This window comes from Trachemys scripta, chromosome 8 (assembly GCF_013100865.1).
Source record: "Trachemys scripta elegans isolate TJP31775 chromosome 8, CAS_Tse_1.0, whole genome shotgun sequence".
Classification (NCBI taxonomy): domain Eukaryota; kingdom Metazoa; phylum Chordata; order Testudines; family Emydidae; genus Trachemys; species Trachemys scripta.
In genome coordinates this window covers 56,920,385-56,943,854 of record NC_048305.1, presented here as the reverse complement: position 1 = coordinate 56,943,854, position 23,470 = coordinate 56,920,385, and the positions used below count along the sequence as shown (strand labels likewise).

Here is a 23,470-nt window from a genome sequence, read left to right as displayed (position 1 = left end):
GACCTTAATAGTTCTAACTTAAACACAATTATAATTGTTCATAAATTTTTCATTTGGTTTATTGTGCTCTTTCAAGCGATTATAATATTTTGTTTATTTTCTAAAGCCTTTCTGTGTGTGATGAAATGCACAAAAAACCCGCTCTGAGCACTTCACACTGAATGCTAAACCACTGAACCATTTGTTTAGATTATACTAAAATTGTGTCTTGTGAAAATGATTTAAATGCCATTGATACACTCACTATTTCCTCTTTACTCAGAGTTCCTATATTAATTTCCCCCCTTTTGGGTGTAATATTGTCTCATTTTGTAAAATAGTTGATTCCACCTAATTCGGGATTGCTTTAACTATAGGAATTAAGTGCATGATTAAATATATCTGGAATATGGCTTTCACCAATAAACAAAAATATGCTAGCTGGTTTTGTTACTCAAGTCATGCTTTTGGTAGAAAGCCAAAATAATTTATCTTTTATCACTAAACTTTATTCCTGACGATATTTGCATGTTGCTAGAATCCCCAGGAAACATTTATAGCACTTTTATTCCTCCTTTTACTATAAAGAGAATCCAGATGACTCGGAGGCAGTCAGTGGGACGTGGGCTTCAACTAACTCCTGGTATAGGGGGCATGGTAAGTAAATGGCAGTCTGCTCCTAAAAAACCTTTATTGAGAGAGCACTCTGAACTTTGTAGTCTTATAAGACTACCAGAGCAGTAAAGAATTCCTTGGGTGTTTGTGTAACATTGCAGATAGGTTTAGTCAAGCTCTGGTTTTCATGTTAAGGGGACTTCCATCCCTTAACTTATTCCAAATGTGAATACCAGGCAAGGTGTGTTAAGTATAAGATGAAGCTAAAAACGTTTAAGAATCTGGGTCAGTTTAGACACAGCCAATATTTATTACTATTCTTTAGGAATCAATCTTTTAAAATACTTTTTTATTTTGACATTGGTTCCCTTCACACTGTTGACTAGACAAATAATAGTTAAAGCTGATGCATCTATTTTTTTGGGAGGGAACAACCTTTGTAGATGAGTTTTATTTAGAAGCAAGCAGAGTAGGAATAATGAATATATTTTAGCTTCTGATCTTAATATTTTTTTCAGCAGCAACACTTTTTTGATGATGAAGACAGGACAGTTCCAAGCACCCCAACTCTTGTGGTACCACATCGTACAGATGGATTTGCAGAAGCAATTCAGTACGTAGAAGTCATAATAATAAAAGCAAGTGCTCTTGTATATTTTCCTTTTATAATAGTTGAATGGTTCTTTGCTTAAAGGTAAATGAAAATATGACGATTTAATGATTGTGTAGTAAGATACTAAATAGCATTCCATTAACTAGATGGTTAAGAGAAAGTCACAAATATTGAGTTGTTTGAACCGTACATCATAAAACGGGGTTCAGAAAAGTAAGTTTCTGATCTCATTCTAATGTAGTGTAACCTATTTGTTTAAAAAGTCATACAGTTAAATTACTAGGGCAACAGTGGGTTATCATGCTACTTTGAGCCCCTCTTTTGCACATTCACATTAATGCTAGAAGTGACAAAAGCATGTTTTCTCAATATTGACTATAAAGATAAGTTAAAATACACTAGCAAGCTGCTGTGGAGAATAGTTGCTTATCCCAACTTTGGATAGAGGAGAGTAGAGGACATGCTCAGCAGGCCACTTACAAATTAGTTGTGTAAAGCCATAGGAGCTATTTAAATATTACAGTATTCATTGAAAGCGATTTTACTATTTCTTACTAGTGGAGTATTTTTTGACCCTATCATTTTGATGCAGCCATAATGGAGAAACTAATTCCTTTGGATAATGCTGATAAAACTAAGTGTTATCTATGTTTGGATACTAATCTTATTTATATCATAGATAATTTGTTTTCCTTATTCAATTAAAATAATTTTATTATAGTTTTTAGTTTATTAAACTGTTTACAGCACACTATGCATCTTTGTAGTTCCCCCCAGGTTGCTGGAGTTCCCAGATTCAGGTTTGGGCCTCCAGAAGATATGCCACAGACTAGTTCCAGCCACTCCGATCTTGGCCAACTTGCATCACAAGGAGGTAATACCTTTGTTTTATGATTGTTAGAAAAAATGTAAACATCTTGAGAAACTAATCAAGCTTGAGTAATTGTCACCTCCATTCCAACTATATCCTTGTCTGTACTTCTGTGTAGTTGTAGGAAGGGTAGAAGGACTAAGGAGGCAGAGAAGATGTTTTGCTTATCTAGTACTGTTAGCTTTGTCATTTGTAACTACTATTAATGTAAGGATGATTGACAGTTTAGGCTTGAAAAGACTCGATTTTGATTAGTAAATGTAGGTAAATGTCAATTTCACCATACATACACAAACCGATGAAAAAATATTTTAATTGATGATAACTGAAATTTAAAGATAAGCAGCATTTTTCTTACTTTGAGAACTTAGTTTGTTTTAAGGATGTTTACTTTGTATATTTTGACATGTGATGTTGACAACTTTTTGTGATTTCATGCTTATAAAGCTTTAACTTTTCTGAATCTCAACATCTGTTGTCGTTAAATAATTCTTACCCTCCACCTCAATAATTTCCAGCAACTGTGAAAATATAAATAGATACAAATAAAAAGTTGCTTAAATAAACATGGATATTATCTGTTAAAATTATAAAATTAATTCTGCTAAGCCTATGTTTAGCCATTTAGAATAGCATGTACAAGTATTGGGAAAACCAACACTAACGCAGTGAAGTAGGTACCTTGTTGAGCCATTGTGTTGTCAGGCAGAGACTGCCTGCGTCACCGTATGTGACAAATTGAAATTTGATTTCACTCAAGCAAAATTAAAACACACAAAATAAAACAGATGCTTTCAAATTGCACAGCATACAGTTCTCTAGCATGTCTTGATGTGAGTCTTTGTTGATCTTCTTACCATTGGTTCAGGTGTGTCGAGATCTATTGTACTCAGTAGATTAGCCTCGATGTCCCACAAGAAAGTTTTTGTTACTGTCACTCTCGTGTGTGTATTGCTATATCTGGGCCTTCCATGCATAACATATGAAACATTAATCTGTTCCAAAGACCAAATCGCTACTCCCCTGTCTCACTTTAAACTATTTCCCAATTGGATTAGTCTCTGCTTCCAGGAGGGATACTGTTAAGCTGTGTGTCAGAGTAGCAGCCGTGTTAGTCTGTATCCGCAAAAAGAACAGGAGTACTTGTGGCACTTTAGAGATTAACAAATTTATTAGAGCATAAGCTTTCGTGGACTATAGCCCACTTCTTTGGATGCATAGAATGGAACAATATTGAGGAGATATATATACACACGTACAGAGAGCATGAACAGGTGGGAGTTGTCTTACCAACTCTGAGAGGCCAATTAAGTAAGAAAAAAACTTTTGAAGTGATAATCAAGCTAGCCCAGTACAGACAGTTTGATAAGAAGTGTGAGAATACTTACAAGGGGAGATACAAACATTGAATCTAATGGCTCAGCCATTCCCAGTCTTTATTCAATCCTGAGTTGATTGTATCTAGTTTGCATATCAATTCCAGCTCAGCAGTCTCTCGTTGGAGTCTGTTTTTGAAGTTTTTCTGTTGTAAGATAGCCACCCGCAGGTCTGTCATTGAATGGCCAGACAGGTTAAAGTGTTCTCCCACTGGTTTTTGAGTATTATGATTCCTGATGTCAGATTTGTGTCCATTAATTCTTTTGCGTAGAGACTGTCCGGTTTGGCCAATGTACATGGGAGAGGGGCATTGCTGGCACATGATGGCATATATCACATTGGTAGATGTGCAGGTGAACGAGCCCCTGATGGTATGGCTGATGTGATTAGGTCCTATGATGATGTCACTTGAATAGATATGTGGACAGAGTTGGCATCGGGGTTTGTTACAAGGATAGGTTCCTGGGTCAGTGTTTTTGTTCAGTGAGGTGTGGTTGCCGGTGAGTATTTGCTTTAGGTTGGGGGGGGGTTGTCTGTAAGCGAGGACAGGTCTGTCTCCCAAGATCTGTGAGAGTAAAGGATCATCTTTCAGGATAGGTTGTAGATCTCTGATGATGCGCTGGAGAGGTTTTAGTTGGGGGCTGAAGGTGACAGCTAGTGGTGTTCTGTTATTTTCTTTGTTGGGCCTGTCTTGTAGGAGGTGACTTCTGGGTACTCGTCTGGCTCTGTCAATCTGTTTTTTCACTGCAGCAGGTGGGTATTGTAGTTTTAAGAATGCTTGATAGAGATCTTGTAGGTGCTTGTCTCTATCTGAGGGATTGGAGCAAATGCGGTTATATCTTAGAGCTTGGCTGTAGACAATGGATCGTGTGGTGTGTCCTGGATGGAAGCTGGAGGCATGTAGGTAAGTGTAGCGGTCAGTAGGTTTCCGGTACAGGGTGGTGTTTATGTGACCATCGCTTATTAGCACAGTAGTGTCCAGGAAATAGACCGCTTGTGTGGATTGATCTAGGCTGAGGTTGATGGTGGGATGGAAATTATTGAAATCATGGTGGAATTCCTCAAGGGCTTCTTTTCCATGGGTCCAGATGATGAAGAGGTCATCAATGTAGCGCAAGTAGAGTAGGGGCGTTAGGGGACGAGAGCTAAGGAAGCGTTGTTCTAAGTCAGCCATAAAAATGTTGGCATACTGTGGGGCCATGTGGGTACCCATAGCAGTGCTACTGACTTGAAGGTATATATTGTCCCCAAATGTGCAATAGTTGTGAGTGAGGACAAAGTCACAAAATTCAGCCACCAGGTTAGCTGTGACATTATCGGGGATACTGTTCCTGATAGCTTGTAGTCCATCTTTGTGTGGAATATTGGTGTAGAGGGCTTCTATGTCCATAATGGCCAGGATGGTGTTTTCTGGAAGATCAGTGATGGATTGTAGTTTCCTCAGGAAGTCAGTGGTGTCTCGAAGATAGCTGGGAGTGCTGGTAGCGTAGGGTCTGAGGAGAGAGTCCACATAAACAGACAAGCCTGATGTTAGGGTGCCAATGCCTGAGATGATGGGGCGTCCAGGATTTCCAGGTTTATGGATCTTGGGTAGCAAATAGAATACCCCTGGTCGGGTAAGCTGTGCTCTAACTTCATTATTGCAAAGCAAAGGAATAGGGCTGGCATTGTGTTCTTGAAGGTAGCTAGATAAAGATGAGCCTGAAGCTGTGACTGAATATGATAGCCCACTGAAAATGCTCTCAATTCCTATGAGCTTGAACCTGGGGACATCCAGCGTCAGTGCGTTCCTTATGATCACAGCTGCTGTGGTAGAGTACAGAAGAGAGCAAGTCTTTGAGATAGATATGCCCTTGTCTACGATGATGGTGGGCAGGCAATTGCTCATTCTTGTCCTTGCTGCTGTTGTGCAGCAAGCGGTCTCCCTTCTATGCCTTCCTGGCAGCACAGAAGCAACTGTAAGAGATTTGCTAAAGCACTCATTGTAGGGGTGGCACTGAGCAAAGTAGTGGATTGAGAAGAGTCAGAAAAGCAAAACGGAGAGAAGATCAAGAACTGAGGGCAGTAATATTTTGTTGAGAAGTATAGTACCATCACTAAGATAAGCTTTGGAAAAAGAAAAATTGCTAGGGGATTGCACATTTTATAGCTTGTATAGGCAGATCTTATTGCACACACGAAGAGCTCCCGGTGTTCCTCCAGTCTTCCTATAAGCCTCCTGTGTGCCACTGTCTCATCCCTCATATCCAGGGACTCCCTGCAGTTCCCTCAATCTCCCCCAGACAGGTGTTCTGTGTGCCCTGCATTCCTCTTTCTCTCATACCAGACTCCTCCTTTCTCCTCCCTACCAGCTGCTCTATGTGCATGCCCATTCTCACTTCCCCTATGCCTCCCATTTCCTATGATAGAAGATCTGTGTTCATCACCACCCGTATCCGGATCCCCCAGCCTCCCACCTGTCAGGAGTTTTGTGTGCCAAATACTGTCCTTCTCTCCCATTCCAGGGTCTCCCTTTCTTTCCCTCCCCCATGGCATGGGCTCTGTTTGCGCCCCTATGTCCTCTTTTCCCCTCCCACCATACCAGGGTCCCCAAACCTTCTCCCACTAAGAGTTCTGTGTGCCCCCTATTTCAGTTTTCCCAGTTTCCCCCCACACCATTTCCATCATGTCAGGATCTGTGTGTATGCCCCTACCTCACCACCATTATTTTTTTTCCTGACTGGAAGATCAATCATTTAGTGTGTCAAAATGTTAAACTGAACTGAGAAGATAGACATAGATGAGATAGGAATATTATTGTGCTGGAAGGCATTAATGGGTGATGTCAACTAGTTTGATCTTCAGACAACTGCAGAGGTGTTCAGGGTCTCTGGTTTGTGCTAAAGAGTTGGCAGTGGCTTCATGTATCCACAGTTTCACCCGTTGAGTTTTTCAGTTCTATCCAAAATCCAGAGGGTGGCCATTGATGCCGAGAACATTCCCTGGAATTGATTGGATTCAGAGTTTAAAAGTTACTGCATTGCATGCATGCATGCAGAAATGCCATCAAGTTAAGGGTAAGGCTTTCACAAGCTTGCCAAATGAGACATTTTCATAATTGCATAATTACCTAGCGCCTGTCTCTTTTCATAGGTTTCAATAAATTTAGGGGAAATTTTCTCATGTTAACGAACCTGGGTACTTAGCAGCACAATATTACTTTCTGGCCTTTTTGGCAAGACTTGGCTCTAACATAAATTGATCCTGGTTAAGATTCTCTTGCAGTAGTAAAAGTCTGACAGATTTCAAGTAAACCGTAAATATCATGGGATCTTCCAATATTCATCTAAAAAGGATATAACCGTTTAATCGAGGAGGGAGTGAACCAAAGCTTAAAGGATGGGCTGTTTTAAAAAAAAATAGAGTAAAAAATATTCAAATTGCTCGAAGGCCCAGACTACTTCTGTTCAACCTTAAATTCTGTAAAATAAATTTCCCATTACTGAGTGAGACATTTATTTTGGAAATAACTTATCTTTGTTTTAAGTAGCTTAAACTAAGTTGCATATGTACAATTAATAGGATTTTCACTCATAGAATTGAAAAAAAAATTCCAAGTTGGTCAAAGGAAGCATTATCTAATGGTTAAAGCTCAGGTCAGTCATCAGAAGATTTAGGTTTGGTTCTTAGCTCTCACTGATTCCCTGTATAACCTTAGACAAGTCACTTAATTCATCTGCATCTATTTCCCTGTCTTTAAAATAGAGATATTTTATTTAAAGTGAGAGTGTACTTTTTCATTAATACTGAAGAACTTTGGGCTGAAGGTTCAACATAAGTGCAAACTAGGTTTACTCTTGAGTAATCTCAATTACTCAGTCTCAATATTTAAATACAAACCAATAGATTACATCGGGGTTGTACTAGGACTAGTATTGTACTGTAACTAGTTTGCCTTCAGATAATGGTATACTTTTCTGCTGTCTAACAGGCTTTCACTACATCCTTAATACCAAGAGTTGTTTGTTGTAGGTCTAGGAATGTACGAAACACCACTCTTCCTTGCCCATGAAGAAGAATCTGGTGGCCGCAGTGTCCCAACAACTCCGCTGCAAGTTGCAGCACCAGGTGAGAATCAGTATTGCGAAGTGTAATGATAATATTAGATGCTTTGACTTCCTAACAAAATGCATAATATTACTGTTATGTTGTTTATTGCTGTGGTGAAAATATTACTGCAGATGGAGTTCTTGTAGTACCCAATATTTTAGTAAATTGGGTATGTATAAGTACAAAATAACCTTCTCTCTTAACTGCTTTTCCTGATTTTGTTTTTTAAAGTGACTGTTTTTACTGAAAGTACCTCAGCTGATCCTTCAGAGCATGCTTCTCAGTCTGTTCCAATGGTGACAACATCCACTGGCAGTTTATCCACTACTACTGAATCTGGAGTGGGTGATGATGGGGATGAGGTTTTTGTGGAGGCAGAATCTGAAGGGTAAGATACACTACTCAGTGGATTAAGATTTAATTTTGTATTTGAGATTTAGTTTTACATGCTTTCATTGCATTTCATTGTTTGAGTGTGTCTGTTGTCTGTTAAATCTTAGCTCTATTTGGTCCATCGCTGGGAAAGATCACCAGCACTGAGTGCTTTCCTAAATTAGTTGTAAAATGAATCTGGTGACCTTTTGCCTCCTTCAATACCAACTTCTTTTGGTCTCCCTGTATTGAACTATATTCATCTTCAAAACAGGATTAGCGTGGCTTCCACTTTATGGTGGAAGATGTTCACAAGCTAATCCGCTTGCAGTGGAAAACAAGAATTAAACTCTGAATCAGAGGCTTATTCAACCTCTGACGCTGGTAGTGGGATCTAGAATTTCTAGACATCTCAAAATGGTCACAGATCAGTGTCAGATTTCCTTTTTTCCGAACAACTTAATTTACTACTTTGCAGAAATAACAGAAACAAAATGTAAATCTTTTAAAAGAATATAAACCCTTTCTCGACACCCAGATCATGAGTGAGTTGAGCATGCATTTCCTTGATAAATGGATTGATGCAATGGCTCTCAAAACTGGTCTGCTGAGCACTTCAATTAACTTGTGGATATGTTACTATAATAGTAGTGAAATATCCGTCAGGCTTTATTCAGTGATAGTTGGAGCCCACTCTGGAACTGTCAGGCTTTCCAGAAGCCTAATTTTTTTTTTTTTTTTAAAGCATCTCTCTGCTCAACTGCTAAATGCTTTTTTCTTTTGGGTGTGTTGTTTGAAGTTCAAGTGTCAGCAAAATTTGGAACACCACCAGAAGTAGACACATATGGGACAAAAACAAACTAAGAGTGACCTGGAGAGCTGTGGGGCTTTTGGCAGAGGGTAGAATTTGATATTAACAAATGTAAAGTCCTGCACCCGGGCAGGGGAAATAAAACAGCACAAATGGGGAGTTACAAATGGGGAGTTAAGAGGAGAAAATACAACCAAACAGCCCCATAGATTGTTTAAAATGATTTTATTTTTATTTTGTTAATTCTGCCCTCAGATTTCCATGTAATCAACTGATCTAGTTGTCCTTCCATTGGACTCTGTAGAGTGCTCTTTAAGATAGCTTTGTTATTGTCTTTCACTGTCTTGGCACTGGCTTTTTGAAAAATCATTAATCCAAGCCTTTTAGATATTGCATTGAAAAGGACATTTTGGGCAAAACCCTAGGAACCATCTCTTTTTCCCAGCCTTTACATTTCATATACTGGATCATACTGCATAGTCTTAATGGGTTCCATTTAAATTAAGTATTTACTTCCCCCTTACCCACTGACCTCTGTAATATGGGGAGCAGATTGGTGTATAAATTCTTCCATGCCACATGGTTTTTACTCAAGTGCACCCAAATAAACATTTTTTTCTTCCTCATTTTTCTGATCAGGCAGTCACCCTGGTGGTGTGCAGTGGATGGGTAGATGAGTGCCAAAGAGGATTTGTCTGCCTTTATTTTTAAAATACTAATATCTCTAATTTCTGGTAACAATGTAGAAAAAAAGTGAAGTGTATGTATGAAAATACCCATGGTAAAACAAAAATCAATTTCCTGTTAAATTACAGAATTCTCTGTGCTCACAGGGGATTATTGATTTTTCTTGAGTTTTATCACCATTGTTCGACACCTGAATTTTTATGTTCCAGAATTACATCAGAAGCTGGTCTAGAAATTGATAGCCAGCAAGAAGAAGAATCTGTTCAAGCATCTGATGAGTCAGACCTCCCTTCCACCAGTCAGGATCCTCCTTCCAGCTCATCAGCAGGTATTGGCTCCCTTCCTAATACAGATTGCTTCATACTCTTTTGTAGGATGCTTGTACCTCAAGCCTTTCCCCAGTGCAATACACATTGTTGGCAGTGAAGACCAAACTAAGACCAACTATTTTGAATATTTAATGTCCCTTCTGAAGCATAACTTTATTTATACTTATTGTTGTCTCCGTAATGGGTCAAAAGGAAACTTAGGTTAGTGGTGTGGCCATCCTTAAGAATACACTCAACTTTCTCACCCAGTGTGTTGACAGATTGAATTATGAGTGAATTCTAATCATTATGGCAGCATTGTGTAAGATAGGGTGGCAATTTGTAAGCAGATGAGTGGCATATATCCTGAATCTGGAACTTCTTCCACCGTAAGTGCTTAACTTGTATTGATTTTTGTTTTGTGTCAGTTGATAACATGGATAAACCTCTAAGACATCTGGGTTGCTTATAAATAATCACAGGTTTGCCAGAACAGTGGTTCTCAACAAGGATACTCGTACCTCTGGGAGTACGCAGAGGTCTTCCAGTGGGTACATCAACTCATCTAGATATTTGCCTAATTTTACAACAGGCTACATAAAAAGCACTAGCCAGTGAAGTCAGTACAAACTAAAATTTCATACAATGACTAGTTTATACTCTTCTGTATACTATACACCAGGGGTGAAAGTAAAAATAGGGACTTAACGGTACGGGGCTGGGTTGGGGCTGGCTCTGGCCCCCGGAAGGGGCGGGGCCTTGGGCGGAAGGGGAAGGAATGGGGGGGGTCAGAGCCAGCCCCGGCCCACCCTGTACTAGTAAGTGCCCTCCCCCGCCAGGGTAGCAGCGGCAACCAGGGGCTTCGGCAGCAGTTTAAAGGGCCCAGAGCTTGGCCTTCGCTACTGCCCCGGGCCCTTTAAACCGCTGCCGGAGCCCCCGGTTGCCGCTGCTATTTAAAGGGCCCAGGACTCCCCTGCTTCTACCACCCCAGCCCTTTAAATAGCCCCCGGAGCCCTGGGGTAGCAACAGGGCAGTAGAGGCAGCGGGAGCCCTAGCCGTTTAAAGAACCCCCGGAGCCCCGCTGCTACTCCAGAGCTCCGGCAGCAGGGCTCTGGTGTCAATTTAAAGGGCCTGGGGCTCCAGCTGTTGCCCCAGGCCCTTTAAATTGCCACCTGGGGAAGCCGGGCCACCCCGGTACAGCGCACCGCCTTACTTTCACCTCTGCTATACACTGAAATGTAAGTACAATATATTCCAATTAATTTATTTTATAATTATATTGTAAAAATAAAAGTGTGTCACTATTACTAAAAAATTCCTCACTTTCTCATGTTTTTCTCATTTTGTAAGCAAGTAGTGAAGTGAGGTGAAACTTGGGGATATGCACGACAAATCAGACTCCTGAAAGACGTACAGTAGTTTGGAAAGGTTGGGAGCCACTGTGTTAAAATATCCCTTTACTAAGTGACAAATTACAAGTAACATGATGGGCATATGAGTATTCACAGATGCAAAGCTTTGTTCTTTTGTTAATCCATTGGTCTACTAACCATTAGTCTGTCGCTCCATTTTGAAATAAAATGGACATGAGAATCTTTGGAGAGTTTGACATTTTTTCATCTATTTAATTTCCTTTTCCATTTGGTGAGGGCAACAGACTGTGAGTATCTGGACCATATTTTTGTCATCAGTAACTAATGGAAATAGAACTTTTTAAAATATCTTGAAGGATACTCACTTCAAAAGAAAATTTTAAGGTCAGATTGGGAATCCCTTCCTGGAGTTGTGATTATGTACTTCAGTGGGACTACTCTTGTGAGTATGGGATTCAAAATTTAGTCCCAGTGGAATTTTTTAAAGGGATGTGATGTAAGCAATGCAAAAGTAAAAGGGCAAGATTGTAATTAGATGCATTTGGTCTTAGCTGCAAGTGATTTAACCCAGCTAGTGAGTAAAAAAAAAAAAAAAAAAAAAAGGAAAACAAACATACTTGTTCAATCTGAGGCTTTATTATTATTTGAGAAGATGTTAATGAAATATGTTGCACCCTCAAGTTTTTAAAATATGAAAGAGAAGAACAGCTGTATGTTAATTAAGCGATGGACTCACTAACAGTTACAAATTATAGTGCAGTAACACTCTTATATATTCTTTCTGAAACTCTTCTTTATCTACAGACACAAGCAGTAATCAGCCAAAGCCTTTCCGGCGTGTCAGACTTCAGCCACCAACATTAAGAACTGGTGTCCGTGGTCGGCAGTTTAACAGACAGAGGGGTAAGTGGCTGTCAATGTTATAATTACTGTGACTATGTCTGTACTCTTTCAAATGACCTCTTAATTTTCTTAACCCTTTTGAAACTGCATATCTATAATGCCACCAGAAGTATACATGATGAGACATTGAATAATGCAGGGTCCCTGCCCCACAGAGCTTTAAATATATATTATCCAAAGCATTCATTTGGCTGACAGGCAAAAAAACTACAGAAAACTTCCTCCTTCTGTAGCTCCTGGCTCTGATTTTAGAAGGCATATAAATTGCAGTCGATTTTAAACTTACTTTTTTTTTTGGCAATTTATCGCTTGGACATAAGCTTGATATGATACAATTCTGATCTTTAAGATTACTCCCAATACAATTTTCCTATTTCAAATTTAAGATTTTTGTGACATGATATCTGGAATCATTATGCTGCTTTTTAAAGAAAATTAAATGATTGCAATTACAGAAGCTTATTATGTTAGTATTCTCCAGATTTTACTTTGATCGCTACTAATGATTTTTAACTATAACAACCCCCCCGCATTTAAAAAAAAAAAAAAAACCCTACCCAGATTAAATTTATTCATCAACATAAATATTAAATATTCTGCATACACTTGTGCTAGTGCAGATACATCTGTTAACATTCAGATGCTGTGGATCTAACCATAAAAAAATGCACTTAAAGAACTAGAAGGAATTTCCATTACAATCCCATCTGTTGTCACACATTAACCAAAAGGCTGGCTGTTGAAAAAGGAGGGTAACCCACTCGACCCGTAATTCAGCATGCCGTGATTGTGACTCTTCTGGCCCCTGGAATGAAAGTCCACAGTAGTACCTCCTTGAGCTAGGCCATCACAGAGAGAGAGAGAAAGAGAGAGATTGCTAACAGAATTTTCCACTGCACACTCATCTCATCACCAAACAAAGTGGCAAACTGACAATATTTGATTATTGGAGTGGGGAAAAGTACTTGCATTAATACTCTTCTCTTTCCCTACACAGGTGTAACTCATGCAATGGGAGGCAGAGGAGGCCTAAACAGAGGCAATATTAGTTAAAAGTTCTGTAAAGTAATTGAAGCTGTGTATACAGACTGTCAGATTGGCTACTGTTGCTTAAGTGTAATGATTGCAGCGCTAAAAGCAGCATTTTGTACGTAGATTGATGTGAGCACATTTCAATGTCTTTATTAATAAAATTAGACAAACTCAAAGTAAAATGGCTTCTTTCTTTAAAATCCTGTCTTACAAATCATCTTTAGGACACTTATACCAGTCCTTGGATACTGTCTGCCCAGTCTGAGAGGTAACTGATCTTGCTATTCTGCTGGCCACATTCACATTGTAGTACTGATCTGCAATGAGAAAAGTGCAGTTTGAGTGGAAATTAAAATTCCAGATGTAGGAAGTCTTTAGTAATATAAAGCTCTCTGATTAATGTGCTGAGTTAACATCAGATGCCTCTTTCCTTTTTATTGTCACGTTGGCAGAACTGGTACATTATATCACACTTGATGCACATGTAGTTGAGAGAGAGGCTTTAATATCGGTTTCCAGACAAAACATTTCATTCGGACATTTACTTTTTTTAGTCACCCAAATTTGAGTATTGGCAATTATCTAATCTTACCCTATAACAGTTATAGCCAGCTAGCGCCTGGAAAACAGTGCCACTTAGTTGAGTCACAGTACCCCATTTTTATAAAAGCAGTTCCCTTTTTAAAAAGATACTGGCAGCTTGTCAAGTCTCTTGACAAATACTACTTTGAAGCTTTCACGCTGTTCAGAGGTCTCCTGTGAAATATGAACTTTTTTTGAAACCCAAACACAGCTGATTCAGATACACTCAAAAATCCCAGAAGATAGTGTTTTAAACAACTGAACGTCCCTCAGCTAAAGACTTGAGAGTTAAGGGGAGAATGTTCTTTGTCTCTGCTATCTCATGCTCAGTTGAATTCTGTGCCAGCACTTCTCTGAAGGGTCTAAAGAGTTTAAGCCTTTTCTTAAAACTGTAAAAGTGGCACCTTCTTATCCACAGGTGTGCATTGTCTCACTTATTTCATAGGCATGATAGGAATTGTCATAGTGGATCAGAGCAGTGGTGATCCTAGTCCAGCATCCAGTGCTTTAGAGGTAGGTGTAACAACAAAATCCTTCACTATGCCGTTACGGGATGCTGCCCAAAGGGAAAGTTTCTCCTTAACCCCATTAGAGGTTGACTTATGCCCTGAAGCACAGGGATTTAAATCCTGAAGTGTTTGAGTGAAATCCTGACTTAACTGAAGTCAGTGGCAAAACTCTACCACTTCAGTGGTGTGAGGATTTCATTCTTGAATGGTTTGTCATTACAATGACCACTCCAGATAGTCTTGTTATCCCTATAAATGTCCAATCCTTTTTTAATCCTGTCTGCTTGACATCTTGTGGCACTGAGTTTCACAGGCTAGCTGTTTCTCTGCTGATCATTTTAAGTAGAAACATCCATTTATTCAGGGATTATGGGCGAAGCTTGAGTTATTGTCGTCTTTTTTTTTTTTAAGCCTAAACCCTAGTACTCATTAACTTCATCTTGGCAGTTCTCTTGCAGTGGAAAGGGTAGGTAACTTCACATTTCAGAAAACTACACTTGCCTTTGAGATTTGAATTAACGTGTTTTAGCTTTAACTTACCTTTAGAGAAAACATAGTAATCATAGCCATCTGGCCTTCGGTAGTTAGGTATTGATATAGCTGAGTGAACTACTTTTGGAAATCCTCTCCAGTAAGAATTTATTTTAACCTCATGATGTAATATTCCTGCAGACAAGAAAATTGCTTTAAGTTAGGAAAATATATTAAAACATGGGCTGTGCAAAGCTATAACTTGGGAAGAGAAGCTGAGAGAGAACAGCTGCTAGGATGAAGAGATTTAAAAGCAAACATTCAAGAAATTGAACAGATGAAAAATGCTGTCCTTCAGAAACTATTAATTTTAAAATGAAGATAAAAATCATTTAACATTAAATATAACTGACCAGATGGATTATGGTTGATTCTGAGAGTGTGGTACATGACTGGTGTGCGGTACTCGATTGCTGATCTTATTGCACGTTCAAAGCGTCTCCTCTTGATCACAGCTCTGTGTGTATAAGCTGGGTATCTAACATATGCTTTCTTTTTGCACTTTTTGGCTGGTTCTTGATTGTAGATATAACGTTGAACGCTGCCACCTGAAGCAGAAGTTTGTTCCAGTTGTGAAAACAGTTGAATCAGAAATGTCATTAGTACCCTAATATGAGCTTGCTAGGCTGGGAAGATAAGAGTCCAAAGGCTATTGAGGAAACTTTTTCAGTTTGAAATGCCTCAAAATTACATATATAACTTGGAAGTATGATGCTAACAGGACCTGGTCCTAACATTTGTTTACTTCTGTGAGTAGTTCTGTTAAAGTCAATGAGACTATCCATGGTAGTAAGTACTATTCTGAGTAGCGTGAATGGGATCAATACCCTTGAGAAGAAAAGGTGAAATTGTAGGGCATTAGCCTGATGCTGCAGGCTTTCTGCTTACACAATTCCCATTCCTCAAGGGAAAGGATTGCAGGATTGGGTCTATTTTACTTGTCTAGCTGTTTTAATCTGAATAGGTCCTTCAAATGTTCCTGTGTAGATGCTATACCATTCAAATAAGATAAATCCAGTGCTTTACTAGGAAAGAAACCATGACTGAGAAACAGTTCCATACATAGATATGTGGTGATTGGTCTATTTTAGACCTTACCATGCCCCATTAACTTGTGAATGGAATAGCGTTCAAATGATGGTAAAACTCCTTCTCATAACCCTATCCTGAAAAGTAAACTTCCATGATCACTTTGGCATTCAAAGGCTATCTCTGAAGCCTCAGGTTAGCTCAGGATCTTCTGGTGCTATGTACTGTTGTCATCACTTATCTGTTGCCAGACATGCAGTCTTACTTGAAAATGGAGCGGAGTTTTATTCCCAAAAGAAATAAGCTGAATACTTATAACATTTGTAGACATGAAACATACCTCTCTTGAAAAAATACACAGATTCTGGCCTTTTGTTGTGTTGTGCTACCGAAAGAACTGCTACTATTTTCCCACTTAGTCCTGCAAATCCTTTTGCAATTTGTTTGGGATATCCCACATCCTTCACATCGTTAGTGAAACGCCAGTATTGGGAACCCTGAGGATTTAAACAGAAACTTTTACTTAAGGAGAAAAAAATGTCCATTTCTGATAGGTTTCAATGTAGACTACACAGGTGATTATGAAATCCACATCTAATTACTGTTATCCGTCAAAATGAGAAATTAATGTTGCTTATGTTCAAGAGATTACTCTGCAGGCTCCTTAAACCTCCATTGGCGCACAAACCTTTTCACCTACCAGCAGCCACTTTACTTTTGTGATAGAGTTCCCCCTATCTCAGCTAAAGCTAAGTGCTGGGCTTTCTAGAGAATCCATGTTTCACAGCTGCTATTTGACACTCAAAATCACTCCCACCCAAACTACCAGACTAATCTGTTTGCAAGGTCTGCATATTTTATCCTGGCATGGTAGGCTGAAAACTGTTTCTAGACTCTTAGTAAATATTTATATTACAGTAATGTCTAAAGGCCCCAATCAAGATTAGAACCTTATTGTGCGGGGTATTGTACAACACAGAAAAAAGGACAATTGCCTCCCTGAAGGGGTTACACACGTGTGACATTAGCTAATTAAAATAATGCAAATCATTGTTGCTACCACTGTTACATAATTGCAACGAATCTTACACAAAGTGTGATGCGTGGGGTTAAGCATCCTGCAGGCTAATTGACCCAGAGTCAACCTGTAGAGATATGTTAGAAATGGTAATTAGGGCCATTCCATGGTAAATAGGCTAGACCTTTGAAAATGCAAACTTATATTGTTAGAAGTTAGGGGTGATACTAATTGTATGTGTACACTCATAAATGTTAGCCATGTAAACAGAAAGTTTGTCACTATAGCTATTGATTCAGAGATCAAAAGGGAATATTAACATTAGATGAATCTTGGGTGCAATAATGTCATTGTCTATATGTGTCTTTAAAGTTTGTGGTAAAGTGCTTAATGGGTAAATTATCTTATGTTAATCCATGTAGTTAATTACCGGTGAGGTTTAGGAAACAGAAGGTTACATCAAAAGCCTATTGTTCACCCAGGACTGTATGATCAAGTGGCTTCTAGAAAACTGTATTAAAGACCCTAAAGTCCCAATCCTTTTTATCTCCGCTCTGCTTGAAGCTTCATGCAGTGAAAGCTTAAGCCACAAGGCTGAGATCCCAGTCCTGACTGGACCACCCTGAATATAAATATTGGACTATAACCTATGAACTAATTCTGAAAGAACTCTTTGCAACTAAAAAGCTCACCGTCTCGGCTATTAATCTGAATCTTAAGAATTGTACTCATGTCTGTATGTATATTGATCTTTTAACCAATACTTTTTTCTTTTTTAATAAATTTTAGTTTAGTTAATAAGGATTGCCTGTAAGCATGTATTTGGGTAAGATCTGAAATATTCATTAACCTGGGAGGTAATGTGTCTGATCCTTTGGGAATGGTAGAACTTTTTTATATGATGACTAAGATTTTCAGTAATCCTCATCATATTTGACTTGGGTGTCTGGGTGGAGGCCCAACCCTGGGTTACTTCAAGGGAACTGTGCTGTTGGGTTCTGGGTAACCTATGAGGTATTATAAAAGCTATTTTGTGCTGGCTTGGTAAATCTAAGTATTGGAAGGTCCACCAACTTTGGGGATTGTCTGCCCTATTCTTTGTAGTTCACCCTAATTGAGTGACCTCAATTGGCTCCCCTGGGATGCTAATCACAATACTAAAGGCACAAACAGATGAAGGGATGGGGATATAATATAAAAGCATCTGAATACAGTGAAAAATTAGTATAACTTTGTTAGGTATACGTAATGCAGATTTTCAGGGCTAGGGGGTGCAATTAAGAACTTGCAGGGATCCCAGAGAGCCTGAGATGGAGGGGGAGAAGATAGGGTGAAAATAGCATTAAGGACTCCCCAAAAATGAGTTGAAGAATAAACAATTACATGTTATTAAGTAGGAACTTTGTACAACTAATTTTTGCTCTCTTTCATACAGCATTGTGCCTTCCAGCAAAATAAGGAGAGAATGTACCAATGAATTCAGATTTTATGTTTAACTCAGTATTTTAAATTACTCTGCTTAAGGAAACAAACACCAATGGTTAGCGCTGCTGTAATCATTACATGCAGTATATTTCCAAAAGGGTGCTGGGGGCTGCCAACTGAGCTAGATAAATTACTCTTCTGATAAAACATGTGCGGGTTGGGGGAGAGGGGATGAAGGGTGGTTCATGGCATCAATAACATTTTTCCTGCTCTACTATTTATGTCCCCTGACTGTTAATGGTGCAGGGAGTTGGAGACTGAAACACAGCAGCTGCTGCTTTCCCTTCACTTGCATCATAAGGTGACCTGAAAGAGTTCAAGACTGATCCATGAACATGTCCTATGCCTTCAGTTAGAGCTCTGGTCAGAATCGTGTGTGAGAGAAATTTTCCCTCCAAAAAGTTTAAATCAAAACTGAAGCTTTTTAACAGGAAGCTTTGATACCCACGAATGTGGATTTTACTGGAGTAAATTTTTAAATAAGTCTTTATTTCAAATTGACATTTTGAAACCGTGAAAAACTTGTTTAGATTTCCATTTTGTTTTTTGGAATAATCTCCCCCCACTTACTCACACTAACATATTTCTTCCTTTTGCATTAGCTAAAAAAATGGGGGAGGGATCTTGAAAATCCTTAAATTGAAAATGGGAACCCCAATTTGCTGATTCCAAAAACAAACATTGTTAAAAACGAAATAAAGCTTTTATTTGCTTTTGAAGTTTTCTGCTGAAAACCAACATTTTGACCAAACAATTTCAGACCAGAATTTTTCCTTGAATAGCTCATAGGAGAGATTTCAGCTTTCAAACGAGCCCATCCTTTTCTCAGGCCCTAAGTCTGGACCCTTGGAAAGCAGAAATGTATCAAGAATTAGATAGGTATTCTGCTCTCTCCTCCACTGTTTTATTCCCAACTGTGGACTTCGTGACTACGGACTCCCAGTCGCAGAGGAGCCATTGCTAATCCCCCCCGCCCCCCAACATGTAAAACAATAAAAAAAATCATCAATATTTCCAGAAATAAACTATTTAATTTTCATTATAAACAGTAATATAAAAATAAAGGACTAGGAGAAAGGATGAGAAAAATTCAAACTGATAAATACAAATGTCTATATCAATAGAATCCTGTCAATAACTGCCAAATTGTTATTGCAGGTTTCCAGAGCATGCACTAATGCCTTGGCCATCCAAACCAGCGGTATGCAAAATTCAAGCTTTTTGATCAATAAAGTGTGTCATAGATTCTAGGACTGCAAGGGACCTCGAGAGGTCATAGAGTCCAGTCCCCTGCCCTCATGGCAGGACCAAATACTGTCCAGACCATTCCTGACAGACATTTATCTAACCTACTCTTAAATATTTCCAGAGATGGAGATTCCACAACCTCCCTAGGCAATTTATTCCAGTGTTTAACCACCCTGACAGTTAGGAACTTTTTCCTAATGTCCAACCTAAACCTCCCTTGCTGCAGTTTAAGCCCATTGCTTCTTGTTCTATCCTTAGAGGCTAAGGTGAACAAGTTTTCTCCCTCCTCCTTATGACACCCTTTTAGATACCTGAAAACTGCTCTCATGTCCCCTCTCTGTCTTCTCTTTTCCAGACTAAACAAACCCAATTCTTTCAGCCTTCCTTCATAGGTCATGTTCTCAGACCTTTAATCATTCTTGTTGCTCTTCTCTGGACCCTTTCCAATTTCTCCACAACTTTCTTGAAATGCAGTGCCCAGAACTGGACACAATACTCTAGTTGAGGTCTAACCAGCGCAGAGTAGAGCGGAAGAATGACTTCTCGTGTCTTGCTCACAACACACCTGTTAATGCATCCCAGAATCACGTTTGCTTTTTTTCCAACAGCATCACACTGTTGACTCATATTTAGCTTGTGGTCCACTATAACCCCTAGATCCCTTTCTGCCGTACTCCTTCCTAGACAGTCTCTTCCCATTCTGTATGTGTGAAACTGATTGTTCCTTCCTAAGTGGAGCACTTTGCATTTGTCTTTGTTAAACTTCACCCTGTTTACCTCAGACCATTTCTCCAATTTGTTCAGATCCTTTTGAATTATGACATCCTCCAAAGCAGTTGCAATCCCTCCCAGTTTGGTATCATCTGTAAACTTAAGAAGCGTACTTTCTATGCTAATATCTAAGTAGTTGATGAAGATATTGAACAGAGCCGTACCCAAAACAGACCCCGCGGAACCCCACTTGTTATACCTTTCCAGCAGGATTGGGAACCATTAATAACTACTCTCTGAGTACGGTTATCCAGCCAGTTATACACCCACCTTATAGTAGCCTCATCTAAGTTGTATTTGCCTCGTTTATCGATAATATCAAAATAATATTTTCAAAAGAATGAACACACCTATGCATATCTTCTTGTGAGGTCTTTGGTCCCTATGCTGAAATATTTGTCAGTTATTCAGTTTCTCAAAACTATTGACTTGTCCTGTATAAGAAGAGCACTATGGTCTTGGAGCCTTCGTGTGATTTTGTTATGAAAAAATGCCTCTTTAAAAAAGGCATTGTAGGGCTCCATCTTTGAAATTTTATATTTGTATTTAATCTCCAGCTCAAATTTGCTCATTTGACAAGTAATGTTTTTCTTAACTGCCAGTCCTAGCCTCATTCTAGGCTATAAAAGTCAAGTTGGGTTTGTGTGTTTTCCTGCTTGTTCATCACCAATAAAGAACTTTGGTTCAAATTACACTCTGGCATACACCCGTGCAACCATAGTGCTTTCAAATTATGCCCTGTAACACCTGTGCAACTATATAGGTCAAGTTACTGAGGCCTTGGTTACACTGGCGCTGTACAGCGCTGCAACTTGCTGCTCTCAGGGGTGTGAAAACGCGCCCCCCTCGAGCGCAGCGAGTGCAGCGCTGTAAAGCGCCAGTGTAATCAGCGCCTGCAGCGCTGCACGCTCCCTCACAGTGCTGCAAGCTACTCCCCTCGGAGAGCTGTGAATCCCCAAGCGTAGCCAAAGCCTGAGGCTTCACTGAAGGCTGCATATTTAAAAGTTCTGTTGATTCACAAGTGGACTCACTCCCATAGCTGCATTGGCTCTGCAGTACCAGCAAGATTAAAAAGTAGAAAGGCTTTGTCTACACTGGCAATTGAAAGACAAAACTTTTGTCTTTCAGACATGTTAATCCCCACCCCTGAAAGACAGAAGTTTTGCCAACGACAAGCACCAGTGTGAACAGCACTTTGTCTGCAGGAGCACTCTCCTGCCAACAAAACTGACTCTGCTTGTTGGAGGTGCAAGTTTTTTATCGTCAGGAAAGCCGATAAACAGGCTACACTGTGTGACTTTTAGCAATACAGCTGTGTTGCTAAAAGCTGTGTATAGCCTTAGGGCATGGCTACACTCGAAACTCCAAAGCGCTGCTGCGGGAGTGCTCCCGCGGCAGCGCTTTGAAGTGCGAGTGTGGTCGCAGCACCAGCGCTGGGAGAGAGCTCTCCCAGCACTGCAAGTACTCCACCTCCCCGAGGGGATTAGCTTACAGCACTGGGAGCACGGCTGCCAGCGCCGGGGCACTGTTTACACTGGTGCTTTACAGCGCTGTAACTTGCTGTGCTCAGGGGGGTGTTTTTTCACACCCCTGAGCGGGAAAGTTGCAGCACTGTAAAGCGCCAGTGTAGCCATAGCCTTTGTTTTGTTGCTGCAGTAAACAGAAGATTCTGAATACAAATTAGCCAATTTGTTGAGTAAGCAGCTTCTGTTCATAGTACAGTCAGCCTTACTCTTTCTACTTGTTTTGTAGGAATTTCTTATCCTCCAGTGGGAATTGCATCAAACAACATTTGAATAGTTTAACACTCCTTTCCTGTTAGGAGCAGTTAATAGTACCGAGACTGGACTTTACATAGCTGTGCTTGTTACACTGCAGATGGCTTAAAGAGCAGGCATCCCCCATCCATATCCATTGTTTGTTCACATATAACCAGTACTTGAAGTGGTCTGAATTCACCCCCCACCCCCATCAATTAATTCTGCCCCCAACCCTCCCATCAATCCTGAGGTTCTTCACTGCCAGCCCTCCCTGGCTCAGTGTTGCTGAGGAGCCGTCTTTTCCTTGCTCGCAGGAAGGGAGGAGGTGCCCTGAGCTGCTGGGCTCTTTCTGGTTGCCTTTCTTTCCTATGAAAGTTGGTGTGAGGGGATGGAGAGCTCTACCAGGCTGCTGTACTTCAGGAGGCAGGCAAATGGAGAAAGCAGCCATTCAGAAAGAGTTTTTCCTCAGGTGGTACTAAAAATGTGCACACCTCAGCACCCTTCTTAGAAATTCTCTTTCCCGGCTCGGTGCACTTGAAGGACTGTGTACTGTATAACTTACAAATCATAGAAAGAGCACTGCATTCTCTGCTGCAAAGAGGATTTTTGTCTTGTCATAGTACTTGGGATCATTCTGCCTGTTGCAGGTTCTTACCTCAGACATACAACATGGCAATAGGAAAGGAAACCATGTTAAGGCATCAGTGGGAGCCTGAGTGTGAAGCCCCCATACAGCTGCAGCTTGTTAATTCTAGTATATTGTTGCCATGGTTTCGGTAGTCCGTTTTACATCTATATAATGAGCGTTTGAGCACAGGAAAGGATCCAGCTTGACAACTCTGAGAACTGATATTCTCTGGCTATAGAATGCATACAATACAGGCCTCTGCAGCGAAAGCTACCCTTTGTGGGCTCACCAGCATCCTCTCTAACTGTCGTAGAAGGGTTAATTCAGACTGCATGTCCCTTCAGTCCTTGACCTTTTTCATGAGAATGCCAACAGGAATACTTGTTAAGGCAAACTGGGCAATTAGACAGCTGAGCTCATGAACCTATTTCTTTACTATTACCCTTTGCTATACAGCCCTTCATTGTTTTGTTTTCTCCATTTGTAGAGGCATCTGTGAAATTAAATCTTTTAAAACACTCAAACTAAGCAAGATAACTTCCCTACCTTAAAGAAGAAGGTTTTGCCATCACAGTTGCATCTGGAAAAGACAGTATCGATGGGGGATGGAATACCCCAACCCTCAGTGATTTTACGAGGGGACACTGTTGGCTGCCTAGCTGAATCCAGCAGCCAGTAGTAATGACCTGCAAAATAAAAAATAGTTCTAGCCCTGAAAAATCTCACTGATGTGCACCATTTTGCCCCTACTTAAACTTATGTATTTTTAAATAATAGTACAGACAATGCCACATATAGAAGAATTCTAAATAGTAGAAGCAAGGACCACAGAGCCACCCTCTTTGAAATGGCATAACATCCTCTCTAAGGGCTCAGTCC

General features: G+C 39.9%; 2 protein-coding genes across 3 annotated transcripts in view; one reads left to right on the top strand and one right to left on the bottom strand.

Moving 5' to 3' along the window:
* Nucleotides 1–13,212, top strand: part of TPR (translocated promoter region, nuclear basket protein) — an 82,269-nt gene extending 69,057 nt beyond the window's left edge. Inside the window, exons 44-51 of one of the 2 annotated variants that reach the window (XM_034778418.1) lie at nucleotides 568–636; nucleotides 1,113–1,207; nucleotides 1,975–2,081; nucleotides 7,467–7,562; nucleotides 7,776–7,932; nucleotides 9,624–9,742; nucleotides 11,900–11,998; nucleotides 12,996–13,212. In XM_034778418.1, the coding sequence (XP_034634309.1) occupies nucleotides 568–636; nucleotides 1,113–1,207; nucleotides 1,975–2,081; nucleotides 7,467–7,562; nucleotides 7,776–7,932; nucleotides 9,624–9,742; nucleotides 11,900–11,998; nucleotides 12,996–13,051 (798 nt within the window). In that variant the 3' untranslated portion in view covers nucleotides 13,052–13,212. The remainder of the gene's footprint in view (nucleotides 1–567; nucleotides 637–1,112; nucleotides 1,208–1,974; nucleotides 2,082–7,466; nucleotides 7,563–7,775; nucleotides 7,933–9,623; nucleotides 9,743–11,899; nucleotides 11,999–12,995) is intronic. The other variant, XM_034778419.1, reaches the window with a different exon arrangement.
* Nucleotides 13,213–14,533: 1,321 nt separating this feature from the next.
* PRG4 (proteoglycan 4) overlaps nucleotides 14,534–23,470 on the bottom strand; it is a 40,178-nt gene continuing 31,241 nt past the window's right edge. The window contains exons 9-12 of the mRNA XM_034778420.1: nucleotides 23,138–23,277; nucleotides 16,022–16,178; nucleotides 15,006–15,200; nucleotides 14,534–14,787 (exon numbers count right to left, since the gene is read on the bottom strand). Of these exons, the coding sequence (XP_034634311.1) occupies nucleotides 14,534–14,787; nucleotides 15,006–15,200; nucleotides 16,022–16,178; nucleotides 23,138–23,277 (746 nt within the window). The remainder of the gene's footprint in view (nucleotides 14,788–15,005; nucleotides 15,201–16,021; nucleotides 16,179–23,137; nucleotides 23,278–23,470) is intronic.